The sequence below is a fragment of the Ursus arctos genome, unplaced genomic scaffold (assembly GCF_023065955.2).
Source record: "Ursus arctos isolate Adak ecotype North America unplaced genomic scaffold, UrsArc2.0 scaffold_3, whole genome shotgun sequence".
Classification (NCBI taxonomy): domain Eukaryota; kingdom Metazoa; phylum Chordata; class Mammalia; order Carnivora; family Ursidae; genus Ursus; species Ursus arctos.
In genome coordinates, this window is record NW_026622985.1 from 10,016,098 (window position 1) to 10,033,225 (window position 17,128).

Consider the following 17,128-nt stretch of genomic DNA (forward strand, 5'->3'; position numbering starts at 1 on the left):
GGTAGTGAGGGAGAGGTGGGCTTTAGATTTTGTAATTGAAGGGACTGCCGTGATAGTCACAGAGATGGGGAACAATGGACGAAGAACACACTTGTAGGGGAGACCCTGAGCTTGGCCTTGGATGGTGCTACCTGTGAATGTTCAACTGGAAAGAGACGTGGTCTGAGAGAGCGAAGAGAAGAAACCTGGGACTGAGTCTTGGGCATGGTAGGCAGTGAAGGATGAGTCTGCCTGGGTGGCCAAAGAAGGTTGAAATGCATACAGTAGTGTCACAGAAGCTTACGGAAGAGGTGACTTAAGAGGGAGAGCAGTCAATAATGTCAAATGTGGCTTAATGTTAAAGGTGAGAATTGCCCACTGGACTGTGTGTCTGGAGGTCATGGTGACCTTAGTGAAGACACCTCCTCTAATGCATCGGTGTGGAGTAGAAGGAGGGGTAGGCTTGGTAGGCTTGTAGGATTGGTGGCAGGCGTTTGGGAAGATGTCTACCTAATGGCTTCAATTTGCTCAGTGAAGGGAGAAGGGACATCATTTGCAGAGGGTTGGAGGTTGGAGGGGACATAAACATTCGAAATAGCAGTAGAGGGGCACTGGGTGGCTCAGTCGGTTAAGTGTCTAACTCTTGATTTTGGCTCAGGTCATGATTGCAAGGGTGTGAGATCAAGCCCCGTGTCAGGCTCCATGCTAGGCGTGGCGCCTGCTTAAGATTCTCTCTCTCCCTCTCCATCTGCCCCTCCCCCCTGCTCACTCTCTCTTTCTCTCGCTTTAAAAAAAAAAAAAGAAAGAAAATAAATAGCAGTAGAGAAGTTGACCTAGGAAATGTGGTAGAGTTTTCTTTGGGTGCTCAAGGTCCAGGTGAGGTGAGAGATGACTAAGTTATAATTTGTAATCTGCCCTGTCAGATAAATTTGCCCAAGAATGCCTGAGCAAAGATGCAGAGGAAGCAGACGGTATGTTTATCTAGGGGCAGAGTTCTGCAAACAAAACGGAGAGGACTGGGGAATTTAGGCCATTGGCACAGATGTTACCAAAAAAATGAACTGTGGAATCTATGCCGAATAAGTGAAGAACAGAAAGGAAAGGAGAGACATGCATGAACTAGAGGTCCTGGTGAGGACAAAGGACAGTAATGGGGAGAGTAGTTGAACAAGCATGTGAGATGGGAGTCAGATGCTTGAATCAGTGATTTTAGAGATGACAACAGGGGCGAGAAGATGACTGTGGGAACAAGTGGTTGAGGTGGGGGAAAGGTCATTGCAGACCAGAAATTCCAGAAACCAGGAGGCCAGGGAAATGAATGGGTGTCCCTTGTGTATGCTGAAGTCATTCAGGATGATGGAAGGACTTGGGAGGGAGAGGGAGACTATGAGACAGGTGACACAGTCTTTGAGAATGAGAGAAAGGCTGGTAGATAACAGCAATTGGGGGTGGTGGGGACAGACAGCTGAGTAGTATAAGTAAGGAAGCATGAAGGGCACCAGGCTCACCTTTGCACCCCCCAGCATCTGAGGTGTAAGGGAACCAAAAGCCACCACTTGAAAAGAGCTATCCTCAGTGAAATGGCAGGTTTCAGGTTACAGGTTGAACTAGAATACAAGTCTGTATGTGCAAGTAGCATTTTCTGCCCAGTAGAATGTGGTATATTTTATAATATGACTTTTATTACTGCTGGTACTTCTATGTCCATGACCACTACTAAGTATTTTTCTAATGATTTATGCTTTACAAAGTACTTTGGCATAAATACCTATGATTTGCTATCTCTGCAGCACCCTGGTAAATTTCATGAAGGTCTAGAAAAATGGGAAGTATCAAATTTAACCTCAAAATATTTGGATCACATAATCTAGGACCCCATGGTCAGAGCTAGGAGAATTAAGAATTAAAATGAATTGGATGATTGTTTGGGTTCATGGTATTAGTAATGCCTCATCAGGAAAGTTGATTCCTTTTATAAAATTTATGCAAGTAATTATCATTTAGCAAATAACTCTTTATTCTCTCTTATTTTCCTATTTGTCATATGCTATCTCCCCCATGTAATGATATTAAAATCATACTTTACGGTCAAATGTTTGGACCAAGTGCAGATACTTTATCGGGCTGGGACAGTATCTACAACAAAATGACAGATCGTCATGCAGGCCAATAGATGCCCCCAAATGGAAGGCTCTGCTCCCCAAAAGGAAGTCATCTTGTATGCATGGGAAACATTTGACTGTCCTGATGTTGGCTCGGGCAAAGCTCATCATCCTCCTTTTCCCAGGCCATGGCATCTCCATTATGTCCTTAATAATGCCTTTGGTGCCCTGGTTTGGAAGAAGTGACGATGAGTAGATACTGACTTAGAAATAGATTCTAGCAATTAACAAAACTACCTCTAAGAGATAGTTCTGAGTGGGGAAAGAAGCATGAGAGACTATGGACTCTGGGAAACAAACTGAGGGCTTCAGAGGGGAGGGGGTGGGGGAATGGGATAGGCTGGTGATGGGTAGTAAGGAGGGCACGTATTGCATGGTGCACTGGGTGTTATATGCAACTAATGAATCATCAAACTTTACATCAGAAACCAGGGATGTACTGTACGGTGACTAACATAATATAATAAAAAAACATAAAAAAAAAAAGACATAGTTCTGAGTGACATGACTTGGAGGAACCAAACTAAGATATTCATTCTAGAGACCTGTGGCAGTACCAAGAAATGCTGAGGGAGACATCCCTTCTGAGGGACTGAGAACATTGCTAAATTCTGTATCTCTTGTGAATTTCTCCAGTGGCTTTAAAAGCCAAGCTTGGACTCTGACTCTAGAGGGTGTGAGATATGAACCTACTACATTTTTATTTTATTATTTTTTTTCTTTTTCTTTCTTTCTTTTTTAAAAAAATTAAGTTCAATTAGCCAATATATAGTACATCAGTTTTCTAAAAATTATATTCAGTTAGCCAACATATAGTATATCATTAGTCTTTGATGTAGTGTTCGATGATTCATTAGTTGCATATAACACCCAGTTCTCATCACAACACGTGCCCTCCTTGATATCCATCACGTGGCTCGCCCATCCCCCCACTCAAACCCTCCCTTCTCAAACCCTCAGTTTGTTTCCTGGAGTCCATAGTGTCTCATGGTTTGTCTCCCTCTCTGATTTCTTCCCCTTCAGTTTTGTACATCATTATTTTCTGATGTAATGTTCAGTGAGTCATTAGTTGGGCTTAACAACACCCAGCGCTCATCGGATCACGTGCCCTCCTTAACGCCCATCACCCAGTTACCTACCTACTAGATTTTTAAAACTAAATCCCTTTCCTTTAAAGTTATAAAAAGAAATTTGGGTTTACCACCAAGACTTTGTACCACAAGGCAGTACTGTAAACCAAACAGCTGAGGAAAAACTCTCCAATAGCTGGATCCCATTTGGGAGTATGGATTTTACTTAAACTCATTATTTTGATGAACCCGGGAGCAGTATCTTCTTTTTTCACTAAATGGTTCAGTATAGATTTCCTTATTTGGAATGGAAAATACCTACAAAGAATTTCTGTATCATGCATAAATTAATCCTAATACATAAAACTGTAGGGGTACAATTGCACATGTAAGAAAACTTGTCAGCGTCTTCATGGGGGACATTATTGTGGTCCCTAGTAACCATATCACCGAGAAATTCCTTTACCCCTTAGCCAAAGGTTACTAAAATTGGTACCTAATAACATTCTGAGTCATAAGGCAGACTGTTTCAGCAAGGGCTCTTCCCTTTAAAGGACTGCAGAGCACCTTGGAATACAAAAGCAATTTAGATCAGGAGTCAGCAGACTTTTTCTGCGAAGGGCCAGAGAGTAAATATTTTAAGCTTTTGCGGCTGTCGGGTCTCCTTGTTACTACCCATCGCTGCTGTTGTAGTGTGAAAGTAGCTACAGAAAATACATAAACAGGGGTGGCTGGGTCCAATAAAATTCTATTTACAGACCCTGACATTTGAATTTCATATAATTTTCACATGTCATGAAATACTATTTTTGAAAAAAAATTCAAATTATTTAAAAATGTAGAACGCATTATTAATTACAAAAACAGGCAGCAATTTGGCAAGAGCCAATTTTGGCGGTGTGCTTTCGGTCAGAAAATTGAGAGGGAGGAAGGGAGGAAGGGAGGAAGGACATACGTACAAGTGCCCTTCTTCCACCTTCATCTGGTGGAAACACGGAGAGCCGCTTACAGGGGACGGAATGCCAGATACTCAAGTTACCTGGGGAGTTCTGAGGTGAGGAACAGGGTGAACAGCGGGGAGAGAAGCTGTACCCGGGGTGGAAGGCAGCCTGCAGGGGGACGTAGGACATAATCTCTTCTTCAAAGAGACTGCAAAGTAAAAAAAAAAAGAAGAGGAGGAATCACGAGAAGTAGCAGAGGAAGAAGAATGAGGAAGAAGAAAGAAAAAAGTTAGTTTTCTGTCCATGAGAGAATATTCACGAATTGGGGTCGTAGTGGTTACAGTTCTCACAAGGCAACAAAAGCACTTAGGTTCACGTAGATAGGCGCACGTCAGCATGCAAATTCTCAGTGTTACTTTAAACCCGAATGAATCCTGAAATAATAGAGTTTCCATCAAGTACGATACACAGTTCTTAACACCCCAGTTAGTAAATGTAAAGAAGGCAACGGACAGCAGGTACGAGCGTGGGGGCGCAACTTTAGCCGAAGCCGGTAGAACCCTCTGAAACAAAGGGTGAGTGTCTCAGTCATGGCCGTAGTGGAGGAAGACTGCCCCGAGCGGCCTTTCCAGAAGCGTTTCAGGCTTAGCCCCTTACCTCAGCAAAATGACTAGATCTGCATCACAGGACAACTTTTCAAGCCCATGATTACCCTCAGTCCGAATGTAATGGATTTTCTCCCTAGAAGAATGTGGGAAAGAAAGTAGAATTACCAACAGATAAGCTAGGGGATAAATCCCTTTCTGACTAATTTTTTTCTCTTTCAATATGGCTGAATAGAGATGTTCTAATGTCCAGTGAATTTTGTGGTATTTTAAGGTCCTGTGGCAGGTTCCCATGATGCTCTGCAAGGGATCACCCATCCTCAGAATCACACAGGGCTGGAAGCTGAGGAACACTACAAAGGTAGGTCCTCGGATAGTCAGGAGGGAGGCTGCGTAAGGAGAGCTGCTGGAGGACTGGTGTGGGCTCATGGCGTCTTGGGAGCCCACATGGGGGGAAAGAGTCTGAGAAACCTTACGCCTGACGGAAAATGTGTAACGCCACACTGGGTAAGAGAGGGTCTGACATCCAGAATGGCAGAGTCTCCCAGGTCAGTCTGAGCACAGGCATCAAGTTCTCTGATTAATTACAATGTGCATTCTGACTCTCTTCCATGACCTCCAACTCCAACCTCACAAATTATTACAGTGAATCTAGAGATAAATAACATTTATTTTGATCAAATGAACTTTGTACTTTGATTCTCTGACATTCAAACATTATAAATGCCACAGCCAAGGATCATTCTATCGTATGCACGCTTCAAAGAAATTAACTTTTCTTCCCTTTCTTGAAGAGATGCCCCAGAAATCTGAGAAAACTTAATATTTTTTAAAATATTTAACTCTCTTTTTGTGAAAATTTTAATTTGAGATGATTTTATTTTTTTATTATTTTTAAAAAGATTTTATTTATTTATTTGACAGAGAGACAGTGAGAGCGGGAACACAAGCAGGGGGAGTGGGAGAGGGAGAAGCAGACTCCCCACTGAGCAGGGAACCCGATGCAGGGCTCGATCCCAGGACCCTGGGATCATGACATGAGCCGAAGTCATGATCCAAAGGCAGACACTTAACGACTGAGCCACCCAGGTACCCCTATTTCGAGATGATTTTAGAATCACATGTAGTCCCAGGAAATTAATACAGAGCCATCCGGTATACCCTATGCTCAGTTTCCTCCAATGTATGACTTTAAAAAAAATCTATTTATAAAAATACTGCAGATACAAATTTTTCCTCTCTTTGATTATAGTAATGTGAACCCAAATGTTCATCGTTATTTGCATATTTTCCAGCAACAATATAATAAACTTGACCTTTTGGTGTGTGTATTTTTTAAAAGGGAAACTTTCTGGTTTCTACAAAGACATACAAAATAAGATCAAACAGAGAAATGCATTGGGACCCAACCTCCCAGTATAAGTAGTGTATCACTGCAGTAAAGGCTATTGCCAAAACCTGGGGGGTGTTCACAGTGTCCTCTCTGACTGGGGGTTTGAAAGAGGAGCAGAACTGTCTGCTCAGCATTTTGTGGGGAGGCTGTGGAAGCCCAGCCAAGAGGGAAAGCACCGTGCCTCCTCCACCCCCTGTTTCTCCCTCCATATCCCTGTGTTCTCGATTCCATGCTCCTGAGCTTTGGCTCTAAATCCTGATACCATCTCACAGACCTCTTGTTTGGAAGATTTTGTGGACCTGCATCCCTGCTTTACTGACTCAGCCCCACAAAGGACTCTCAAATTTATGTCCTCTCAATGACAGTGCCCCCGGAGCGGATCATCCTGTTGCCCCAAGGGACCTACATGTGGGTAAGGCCCTGGTCTCCTTGTTTGGAGGAAACATGGGGAGAACATTCTAGGGATGGCCCTTTGTTCCCAGTGTTCCTGAGGAAATGAAGTCCAAAGGGGGTCAACTCTACTAGGGCAGCAAAGTGCCCACAGAAAGTGGCACTGCCCTGCAGTGGTTCCATTACCCACCACCCACGTGAACCACATCCATGTATCAGAAAGCCAAGCACAGTTTTCTGAGACTTTCAGGGGCTCTCCATAGGACATTGCACCTCTGTCATGTATATGAAAATTTCATGCAGACCCAGTGGTCTGGGGGCCTCCACATGCCCCCGGGACTCAATCCCAAAGGGACTGGAACTGGGAAAGTTCTCTAAAGGCTAGAAGGCCAGCTCCCTCTCCTACATATACCCCTTGCCCACCAGGAAAAGTCCAGTGCAAAACCCTCCTCAGGGTTCAGTTCAGTAGAGCCACCCACCTCCTTGACATCTTGACATCTTCCTTTGTGGCCTCAAAGACCTCAAAACTAATATCCAGATGAAATCCTTAACGTTCTTTTATCGCTATCACTGAATTCTGATCTTGTCCTTGGTGGCCTTTAATACACCCTAGAGCTATGTATTTGGCTTAAAAAAAAAAACCAAAAAGTCAAACCTGTCTACAATCTGCCTTCCTTAATAGATAGCAAATACCATGCCCAGTAGGGCCAACGTCTGTTTTGCTTTGCTACTGTTTACACAGACCTACACAATTCTGACTCAGAACAATGGCACAATAAAAGCACCAGCTGAAGGAAGAATGAATGAATGAGAACGGCTACCACGACCCTTAAAGTGAACCAATGTCATGAACCTCTGGGTTTTCTGGCTCCTTCTTCCCTTTCCACAGGTGGCTTCCTTACGGTTCACTGTTGTCTGCTTAACAGTTTTCTGAGGACTCACACTCCACCCTCCCACACAGAAACTGGCTTTGTGGGTCCAGGATAGCGGGTCCATGGCTCCCTGAGAATAGTAATGGCTGAACAGGGGTCATAGTCCCCATGTAGAGACCCCAGAGGAAGCAATGATTTCCTCCTCTGAACAGTGTCATGGGGAAAGAATGTTTTCTTTCCAACCTTTGGAACCTTTAATATGGAGCTGACTCACCCTCACATCACCTCCAGGGGCAAGCACAGGCCCAGTCATAGCGAGTAGTGCCCGCTTCCCGGTTCCTGTAAGCCTGACTCCCTGAAGACAAATTTCTTCTTCTTGTTGTTCTCCCTTTTTAATTCCATAGCCTCTTAGTTACTGTGGGCCTTCTGCTTTTGGTGAGATATTTGGGTTCTCATCCTGGGCCTACAGGTCCTTAAAGGAGTCCATAATCCTAAGGAAGTTATTAGTTTCTGTACTAAGTAATTGCCAAGATTTTTCCAATTCCGAGAAGTCTTAATTCCAAGTTCCCCCACATCTGGAAAATCATAATTGTATAATTCTGCCCTGCACAAGGCCTTTAAGGTTTCTTGAATTTAATTATAATGGGATACTATGCAATAGCACTGAAAATAATTTATTTTCACTCTTTTACCCACGGGATTACATTTTTCACTTTTAAAATGACTTAAATGAGACTCTAGTGCCTTTGGTGAGTTTAAATGACTCCAAAAAACTAGCTGTGAACTCATTACTTAGTAATAGAATCAGGAACATAAAACATGTTCGAGAGCAGCAATCCCTCAGAAAGTTCAGATAGTACAAGTCCTCTGAAAATCCTTTGGGAATTCCCTTAAATTACGATATACTGTGCGTCAGAGAGTAGCCCACAAATACATGACCCACATGACTGAGTACGGCACTGCCTTCTGCGGCGCAGTGATAACATGGGCAGAGCTGAACGGAAGGGGAAATCACACGTGCTAGAGCTCATGTGTTCCTGTTGAAGAGCTTTCGTTCACTCTAAATGTAATTAGGGTTTCTTATCTTCAAAGTAGAGGACTCGATTTGGAGGCGGAGAGTGATACAAAGGCAAAGACCAGAAGGTCCTGACGTAGTGAAGAGAAGGGCCATATGCACCCCAATGTTCATAGCAGCATTGTCCACAATAGCCAAAGCGTGGAAGGAGCCGAGATGCCCTTCAACAGATGACTGGATTAAGAAGTTGTGGTCCATATATACAATGGAATATTACTCAGCTATCAGAAAGAACGAGTTCTCAACATTTGCTGCAACATGGATGGCACTGGAGGAGATAATGCTAAGTGAAATAAGTCAAGCAGAGAAAGACAACTATGATATGATTTCTCTCATCTATGGAACTTAAGAACTAGGATGATCAGTGGGGGAAGAAAGGGATAAAGAAAGGGGGGTAATCAGAAGGGGGAATGAAGCATGAGAGACTATGGACTATGAGAAACAAACTGAGGGCTTCAGAGGGGAGGGGGGTGGGGGAATGGGATAGACTGGTGATGGGTAGTAAGGAGGGCACGTATTGCATGGTGCACTGGGTGTTATACGCAACTAATGAATCATTGAACTTTATATAGGAAACCAGGGATGTACTGTATGGTGACTAACATAATATAATAAAAATCATTTAAAAAGAAATAATGGGAAAAAAAAAGAAAGTCCTGCTCTAAGGAGCTCACATATCATAGGGAGACATCAGTACAGACAGCATTCTAGAGATCATGGAAAAATACACTAGAAGGAGAAAAAAGGAATGCTATCAAAGCCGGGCCAAAGAAGTACTGGAGTTTGCCTAGGTCAGTGAATCTTTGCATTTGGTTTGAGCCTTGAAAATGAGTTGAGAGGTCCTTAAGAGAAAAGCCATTCCTGAGCGGGCAAAAGTAGGAGAGGACACAGCCTGTTTGGTGGAGGTGGAAGACACTAGAAGGAAAAAATTAGCATGGGCTAGAGAGTTAGGTTAGGGCCAGACTCTGGAGACCATGGAAACTGTGCTTAGAAACCCTGACTTTATTTTACACACAATGGGAAGCTTTTTTGAAGGCCAGGAGTAACATGATTTATTCTGTGCTATAAGAAGGTAATTCTGTCCTAGATCTAGGGGACATCTTCTAGGAGACCCCCTACAAAATCCAGGAGAGGAATGCTGAGCACCCACACACAGGCCATGACAAAGAAGGGGAAAAAAAGGCTGAAGGAGAGAAAGTGAGGAGGCAGATGTTCGGGTGTGGAGACAGAGAAAGAGGGAAGAGTGGAGATCTGGCAATGGGGACGACAGTGATTCTAATTCACACAGAGTAAAAAGCAGGAAAAAGAGGTGTCAGGGAGGGTGTGTGGGGGAAAAAGAGTGAATGATCCACCCTGGCAGGAGTAATAGGAGTTTGAATAGCAAAGAGGCTATTTTCAGGTGTCGGTGATTCACTGAGGAAGTCAAATCAGAGCACTACAGTTGTCCACCAAATGGGAGATGAGGAGTCAGAGGTAGTCAGTGACTGCATTCCTGCCCACCTTCCCTGATCCTTTACACACATACCATAAAAGCATCTCCACAGTGCCCACATAGTAACTGTATCTGAGATCAAGGGCATACATGGGTCAAATAACATGCCCAGATCAGGGGCGCCTGGGTGGCGCAGTCGTTAAGCGTCTGCCTTTGGCTCAGGGTGTGATCCCAGCGCTCTGGGATTGAGCCCCACATCAGGCTCCTCCACTAGGAGCCTGCTTCTTCCTCTCCCACTCCCCCTGCTTGTGTTCCCTCTCTTGCTGGCTGTGTCTGTCAAATAAATAAATAAAATCTTAAAAAAAAAACAACAACAACATGTCCGATCGATGGTCTCTACGAGCTGGAGCAAGAATTCAAATTCCAAGGGGACACACTTAACCATCATGTATACCAGTTTCTGAAATGCTGTGTAGTCAACTGAAGCAGAGAGATACCTGAATATCTGGGACAGAAAGTGGGATTTAAGTTCAGTTTATGTTCTCTTGTTATCATTTTGGGTGGCTATCCTTTCCAAATGAAGTAATTCAGTTTCAGAGACACTCATGCAACAATGACACTAATAGTAAGATATAAGTAGTTAGAACACATGATACTTTTGATACTTTTGGTTTGCTTGTTGGTTTATTTTTGAATATGTTCATCTACTAGTTGGTTTACCACTAAATGATGATATTTTAAAGATAAAAATATTTAAAGTGGATTAAAGACCTAAATGTGAGACCTAGAACCATAAAATTCCTAGAAGAGAACATAGGCAGTAATTGCCTTGACATTGGCTGTAGAAACATCTTCGTCGATGTGTCTCCTTTGACAAGGGAAACAAAAGCGAAAATAAGCTATCGGGACTACACCAAAATAAAAAGCCTTTGCACAGTGAAGGAAACCATCAACAAAACAAAAGACAACCTAGTGAATGGGAGAAGATATTTGCAAATGATATATCCAATAAGTGGTTAATATCCAAAATATTTAAAGAACTTATACAACTCAACACCAACCCCCCCGCCCCAAATAATCCAGTTAAAAATGGGCAGGAGACACGACTAGATATTTTTCTAAAGACACGCAGTTGGCCAACAGACACATGAAAAGCTGCTCAACATCACTCATCATCAGGGAAATGCAATCAAAACCAGAATGAGGTATCTCCTCGCACCTGTCAGAATGGCTAAAATCAAAAACACAAGAAACAACAAATGTTGGCAAGAATGTGGAGAAAAGGAACCCCAAAGCAGTGCTGGTAGGAATGTAAGCTGGTGCAGCTACTGTGGAAAACAGTATGGAGGTTCTTAAAAAAATTAAAAATAGAATTACAATGTGATCTAATAATTCCAATAGTGGGTATTCCCCCAAAGAAAATGAAAACACTAATCCAAAAAGATATATGCACCCCCGTGTTTATTATAGCATATATATAACAGCCAAGATATGGAAACAATCCAAGTATCCATCCATAGATGAATGGATAAAGAAGAGGTGGTATATATATGCAATGGAATATTACTCACCCATAAAAAAGAATGAAATCTTGCCATTTGCAACAACATGGATGGATCTAGAGGGTATTATGCTAAATGAAATAGGTCAGTCAGAGAAAGACAAATACCATACGATGTCACTCATATGCAGAATTTAAGAAACAAACAAACAAAAAAACCAAGCAAGGAAAAAAAGAGACAAACAAAAAACAGACCCCTAACAATAGAGAACAAACATATTTACAGGAGGAGAGGTGGGTGGGGGAATGGGTGAAATAGGTGAAGGGCATTAAGAGTCCACTGAGCGTCATGCGCACGGAGTAATGCATGGAACTGCTGAATCACTATATTGTGCACCTGAAACTAATATTACATTAATTAATATGTTAATTACACTTGAATAAAAATTTTATATGGTGCTCTACATAAGTAATTTTTTGATGAAAGCTATTTTACTTTTTCTGTGCTTCCCCCTGAATCCATGGAAATCATATCAGCATTGTATAAATAGTATGTAACCTAGCAACATGGCTATCTCTGATTGTGACACTTCAGAGAATATGAGAACCCCCCGGATCCTTCATTTTGAGTATTCAAGACATAATTAAATACATGAACAAAATGCATCATAGGCTTCTGCTCTCTCTCCACAGAGGTGCTGTCCCACCTGGCAGGCTAGCTGGAGAGCCCCAGAGCTAGAGGGTGAGGGACAAGCCCCTACCTGAGTGCGTGGTTTCTCGCCAGGCTTGGCTGACGCTCTTGCAGCATTTCAAAAATGTTTGGTTGGCGAAGAAATGCCACAATCTTGTCATTATATGCTGAAACAGACAAAAGTGCAAGTTGTGGTTGAGTCTTCGGCCCAGAGATAATTTCTCTAATGGTTGGAAAATGGCTGCCTGACACCAGGATTAACACAGGAGTTTGAAGGGCAGGTAGCATATTCATCAGAAAATGTAAGCTCTCGAGGGCTTTTTTCTGTGACATAATAGCATTATCATTTTTAAAAGATCAAACCAAAAGTGAACCGGGTCTAAGTTAATTATCCTTAATATTCTGGGAACTTCACTGGGTGTTAACGCATCCCTGTGAAGGAGAACAAAATAGCTCTTCCAAGAGGGGAGTCGTACTCTCTTCCTTCTGACTTCTCTTGGTCATTTTGCAATAGTTACTATGGCAAAAAATTCTTTATGAGTTCAAAGAAATCCTTTTCTGAGCACCTGACCCTTACAACCTGTGGCCAAGGTTGATTTCCCAGTAGTGGTCACGGAAGTACCCAAATCCATTTTGGGCTTTCTCACCTCACCTCCCTTGATACAAGGGGCGTGGACCTCAGGAAGTAACTGAGGTCAGGAATGAAGACTGTGCCGACTTATCCTCACACACACCTGGGAAGGGAGTTCTAAATTAAAAACTGCATCTAACAGCAACAAGATCCATCACTGCATTTAAACTATGCTCTCCTGGGCTCGGCTAACAAATCACTGAATGGAAGAAAGAGGAAGGGGATGAGGGTCTGGAAGAGAGCAGAGAAGAAACAGGAAAGATGGAAGGTCAAACTCAGGAGTGAAGGGAAAGGAAAAAGGGGCACAAGGGGGATGGAAGCAAAGGGTAGGGGTAGATCATACCATAGGGGAGGAAAAAGAAAATACAGAATCCTGAATATTAAAAGACTCGTGACAAGAAAAAAAAAAGGCTAAGTATTGGGTATCCAAGGGTCCCCAAAGCATGATACATACCTAGTGGCAATGACTCATGTTGATGTTGGCTTCGAATAGCAGCTACTAGGCTGTGTCCTGGCCTGGCCAGTAAAGAGGCTCCTCTGTTTCTAGACACTTCTGAAGCCTAATTTCAAAATAAAATTGTTAGCATTGGAAATCTTATCAATTTCAGATGGTCTTTTGATACTAATTTTTCGGTATGGGGGGTAAAAGATCCTGATATCACCTAAGTTAAAAACGACATGAAGGTACAATCCTCAAAGTGAGTGGAAATAAGCAAGTTAAAAAAAAAAAAAGACTAAGTAGGATGGCTGATGGTTTTTTAAGAAAGTGACTGTGCTAAATGTTATCCGTGGTCACCAAATTAATATCCTGAATAGACTAAGAAACATTTCTCTTCATAAATACATTCAAGAGACAAATAAATTCTACATGAAGACTACCAGTAAAGATAAGTTTATGACTTTTATTTCTAAGAGTTGGCACCGAACTTCAGAGCTGAATGTGGAAGGGACTTGCTCTTTTTAACAGCACGTGGCACCCTCAGATGGCCATTCTTTGCTTAGTGCCTATCATTGCATTCACGGTGCTGGCTACTCTTCATATAGTATCTTTTTATTCTCTCAAAATTCTGAAAGATAAGCATTATTCACCCCAGATTACAAACAGGGAAGCTGAGAATTGGATACATTAAGTTTTTACAACATTTTTAAGTGTAAGAGACAGAACCAGGGAACTAACGAATGTTTGACGGCGAAGGATTTGTCGACTCCTTTCCGGCTATTGGCCCGCACCCAATACCCTGGTTTTGGATGGGCATTTTGACAAAACTTCATGAAATACAAAACTTGCTTAGCTTAAAACTATTTATGATGATTAATTTAGCTCAATTTTTAAGTTTTAATAAACCCCCTAAGTTCTAGAGCATGGCGGTGAACTTTCTACCACGATTCCCTGTACATTTGTTCCTTAAAGGACCCTTGCAGGGCAAGCTCCTTAAACAGAGGCCCTATAGATTTTCCACATCGGGGGACATTCACCATATATATGGGGTTTGCTGTAGAGTCTGATTCATTCTATGGTATGCCAAAATAGGCTTTAAAAACATTGACGAATTGCACTGAAGAATTACTTTGTAATATACTTACAAAGTACTCAAACATCTGGACAAATAAGGAAAGAAAATTCTCCCTCTGAGACTGGTATCCAACTCACTCCCACAGAAATCAGGAGATCCTATGCTACAAAGTCCCGAAAGGTCAGGTCAATCTCAAAGGGGCCCTTTAAGACTAGTCCATGTGTCATATTGCAATGACAAATAGGACAGATTACTCAAGGCTTACTCATTAAAGACATGGGAACTGCTGGTTTTCGTTTGGGTCCTACTTCCACACTCCACACAGACAGGGATAGCATCCTTTCTTTGCAGAGATGTGCTGTCAGTTCGCTGTCTATGTTCGGCAGTCTTTGACCTGCTCTTCTAGAAGCAGTAGGGATGAGGACCCATCCTTTCTCTCCTGGTCCTTCCCCTTGCCCACTGCTTACTTGGGGGACAAGGAAATAAATTCTGTGCCACTGTGGGGGACTTCTCACTTCGATGTCATCAGCCCTCAGCTCGGTGCTGCTAGTGTAGACAGCCACCAAGATCTAGAAGCTGGTACTACTGCGACAGCACCTTCCAGTCCCACGTACACGGTTACAACGCAAAGTGACGAAAGAAAGGTTTGCCGATTATTCAAACAGGTGACACTGAGTCTCTACATTTCTTTCCCCTTGAATTAATAAATATGTAAAGCCTTTCTGGGACTGAAATGATAAGGCCTCTTTTCCTTGGAAGGAACTCTATCAGTCTGCTTGAATGTGTGTTTGAAATATTTTTGAGGCTGTAAAGACAGGAATCTGAAAGACCACTCAATTGAAGATTATCTACATGAAGTATTACAGAGGGAAACTGAGGAAGCAGATCTGGTAACAGACCTCAGGAAGGCATGGCTGTACACTGAACTCAGGTGACGCCTGCTGTCTAAACTGTCTCATTGGTGGGATGCCCCAAAATAAATAGCACTTTGAAACAGGCAGAGGCTCCCTTCTATGCCTGGCTGCCATAGGGAATCCACACGTTACAGGTAGGTTCTAGGGAAAAATGGTGCCTACTTCCGAGGTCACCTGCTCACTGGCAAAACTAAGCCAGACTGAAAAACTTCAGAAACCAGATGAAGGCCAGCTACCCTGAAGGTAGACGACTGACTGATGAATATGCTTCAGGCCAACTCTGATCGAGATAGAGGAAACAGCACAGGGGAAGAGTAGGGCACGTGGGGTACCTGAACCATAGAGACACCTGCCGAGGGTAAAGGAGGTATTGGACAGTCTACAGATGAGGACGGATGGGAGGGTTAAAGAGAAACAGCCTTGTCCAATGAGGAGCCAGGAATTTACAGGGATGGAGACAATTTCAAGCAGGGCTGGAGATGATTCTGAAATTGGTCTAGAGTTTACTATGTGCTAGGATCCTTGTACCCCTAAAGTAGTACTAAATGGTCCATCCCGAGGAATGTTTGATATCAGCTGAGTGACCTGATCTTTATCTCACCGCAAACATGATGCTAACATTTGCTTTCCTAACTACCGAAAATGACTAGAAGAATGGATTTTCCATTTAAAACCAAAATTACATGACTCATTAAATTCCCTGGCATTTGACACTTTTGGTGTTACCTAGTGTCTCAGGGCTGTGTGTGTAAGACAGAGAGACAAAGAGGGGACCCCCCAAGGGCCTGACTCTCCCCAGACAGGCTATGACTATTCTATGACTGGCTAAAACCCACTTTGCAGTAGGGACTACTTTTAAGATTTCTCTTCCTTTTGATGTTTAGATAGCTTTAATCATAATTGCAAATGTGAAAACTTCAAATATTTAGCTCTCTAGAAAAAAAATATGTGCTCAGAAAATAGTTTTCAGTGACTGGTAAACAAGCTTCTCTTCTGTGTTGCCACTTAGAAATGTAAACTGGTGGTTTTTTTAAGCCATGATTGGAAATTGCAGGTTTTAGACTGAATTTGGGTTAATAATCAGCTAGTGCTCTCTTTGAAAACGCTGGAGACCTGATGATAAAAAAAAAAAAATAGTGAGTTCAGAGAAAAGGCCCAAGTGATGAATTTGCATTCATCTCTAGATTCCTTTTGTATTCTAAAAATAGATCAGTAACAAAGTTTTCAGAATTATCTTAAGGAAACAAAAGACAGAGATCTATGCTTGAGTTGTTCAACAAATTTATAATAGTGAAAAGTGAATAAGAACCATAATGTACGAAGAAAGGCTCGAGTTAAATTATGGTAGATACATACAATAAAATACAGAAGAATTTTAATGGCACGAGAACAGTCTCCAAGGTCTTGTATTGGTAAAGTAGGATACAGAACCATAGACAACATGATTCAATTTTTTAATTTCTATGTAGACCAGGAAGTTCCTCCAGATGGGGTATTACACTCGCCTTTCAACTTCCTTCCCACCTGTGTCTGTGTTTTCTACACTCTTTACTTATTGTTGATAGTTCAAAAGTGTATTTTCGTAGGTGTCTGAATTTTATAAACTTCCAATCAACCGATAATCGAGGATAGGTTACATGGAATCAAGAGAAAAACTCCCCAATGTTTAGAAGCAGTGCAGAAGTTACCCTCCCCAACGACAAGCTTCCTGAATGATGACTTCTCTGTGTTATCAGAGCCAATGAAATAACTTTTGTCATCCAGAAAGCTCACAGCAAAGAATGACCGAGAGTGACCTCTGCTTTGAAAGCGAAAAGTCAGTTTCTCTTCTTTTCCAGGTTCCTGTCCTTTCCTGAGGCAATTACTATTACGCTGTTTGGTATGTATCCTTCCGGAACTTTTCTATGACTGATGATTTTCTAATCTGACCAAGACAAGGTGGTAAAAGAAATAAAAAT

At 42.2% G+C, this 17,128-nt stretch overlaps 1 protein-coding gene across 1 annotated transcript in view; it reads right to left on the reverse strand.

The window, feature by feature from the left end:
* HECW1 (HECT, C2 and WW domain containing E3 ubiquitin protein ligase 1) overlaps nt 1-17,128 on the reverse strand; it is a 436,937-nt gene that overhangs the window by 46,841 nt on the left and 372,968 nt on the right. The window contains exons 16-19 of the mRNA XM_026502740.4: nt 13,197-13,302; nt 12,182-12,278; nt 4,810-4,893; nt 4,251-4,360 (exon numbers count right to left, since the gene is read on the reverse strand). Of these exons, the coding sequence (XP_026358525.3) occupies nt 4,251-4,360; nt 4,810-4,893; nt 12,182-12,278; nt 13,197-13,302 (397 nt within the window). The remainder of the gene's footprint in view (nt 1-4,250; nt 4,361-4,809; nt 4,894-12,181; nt 12,279-13,196; nt 13,303-17,128) is intronic.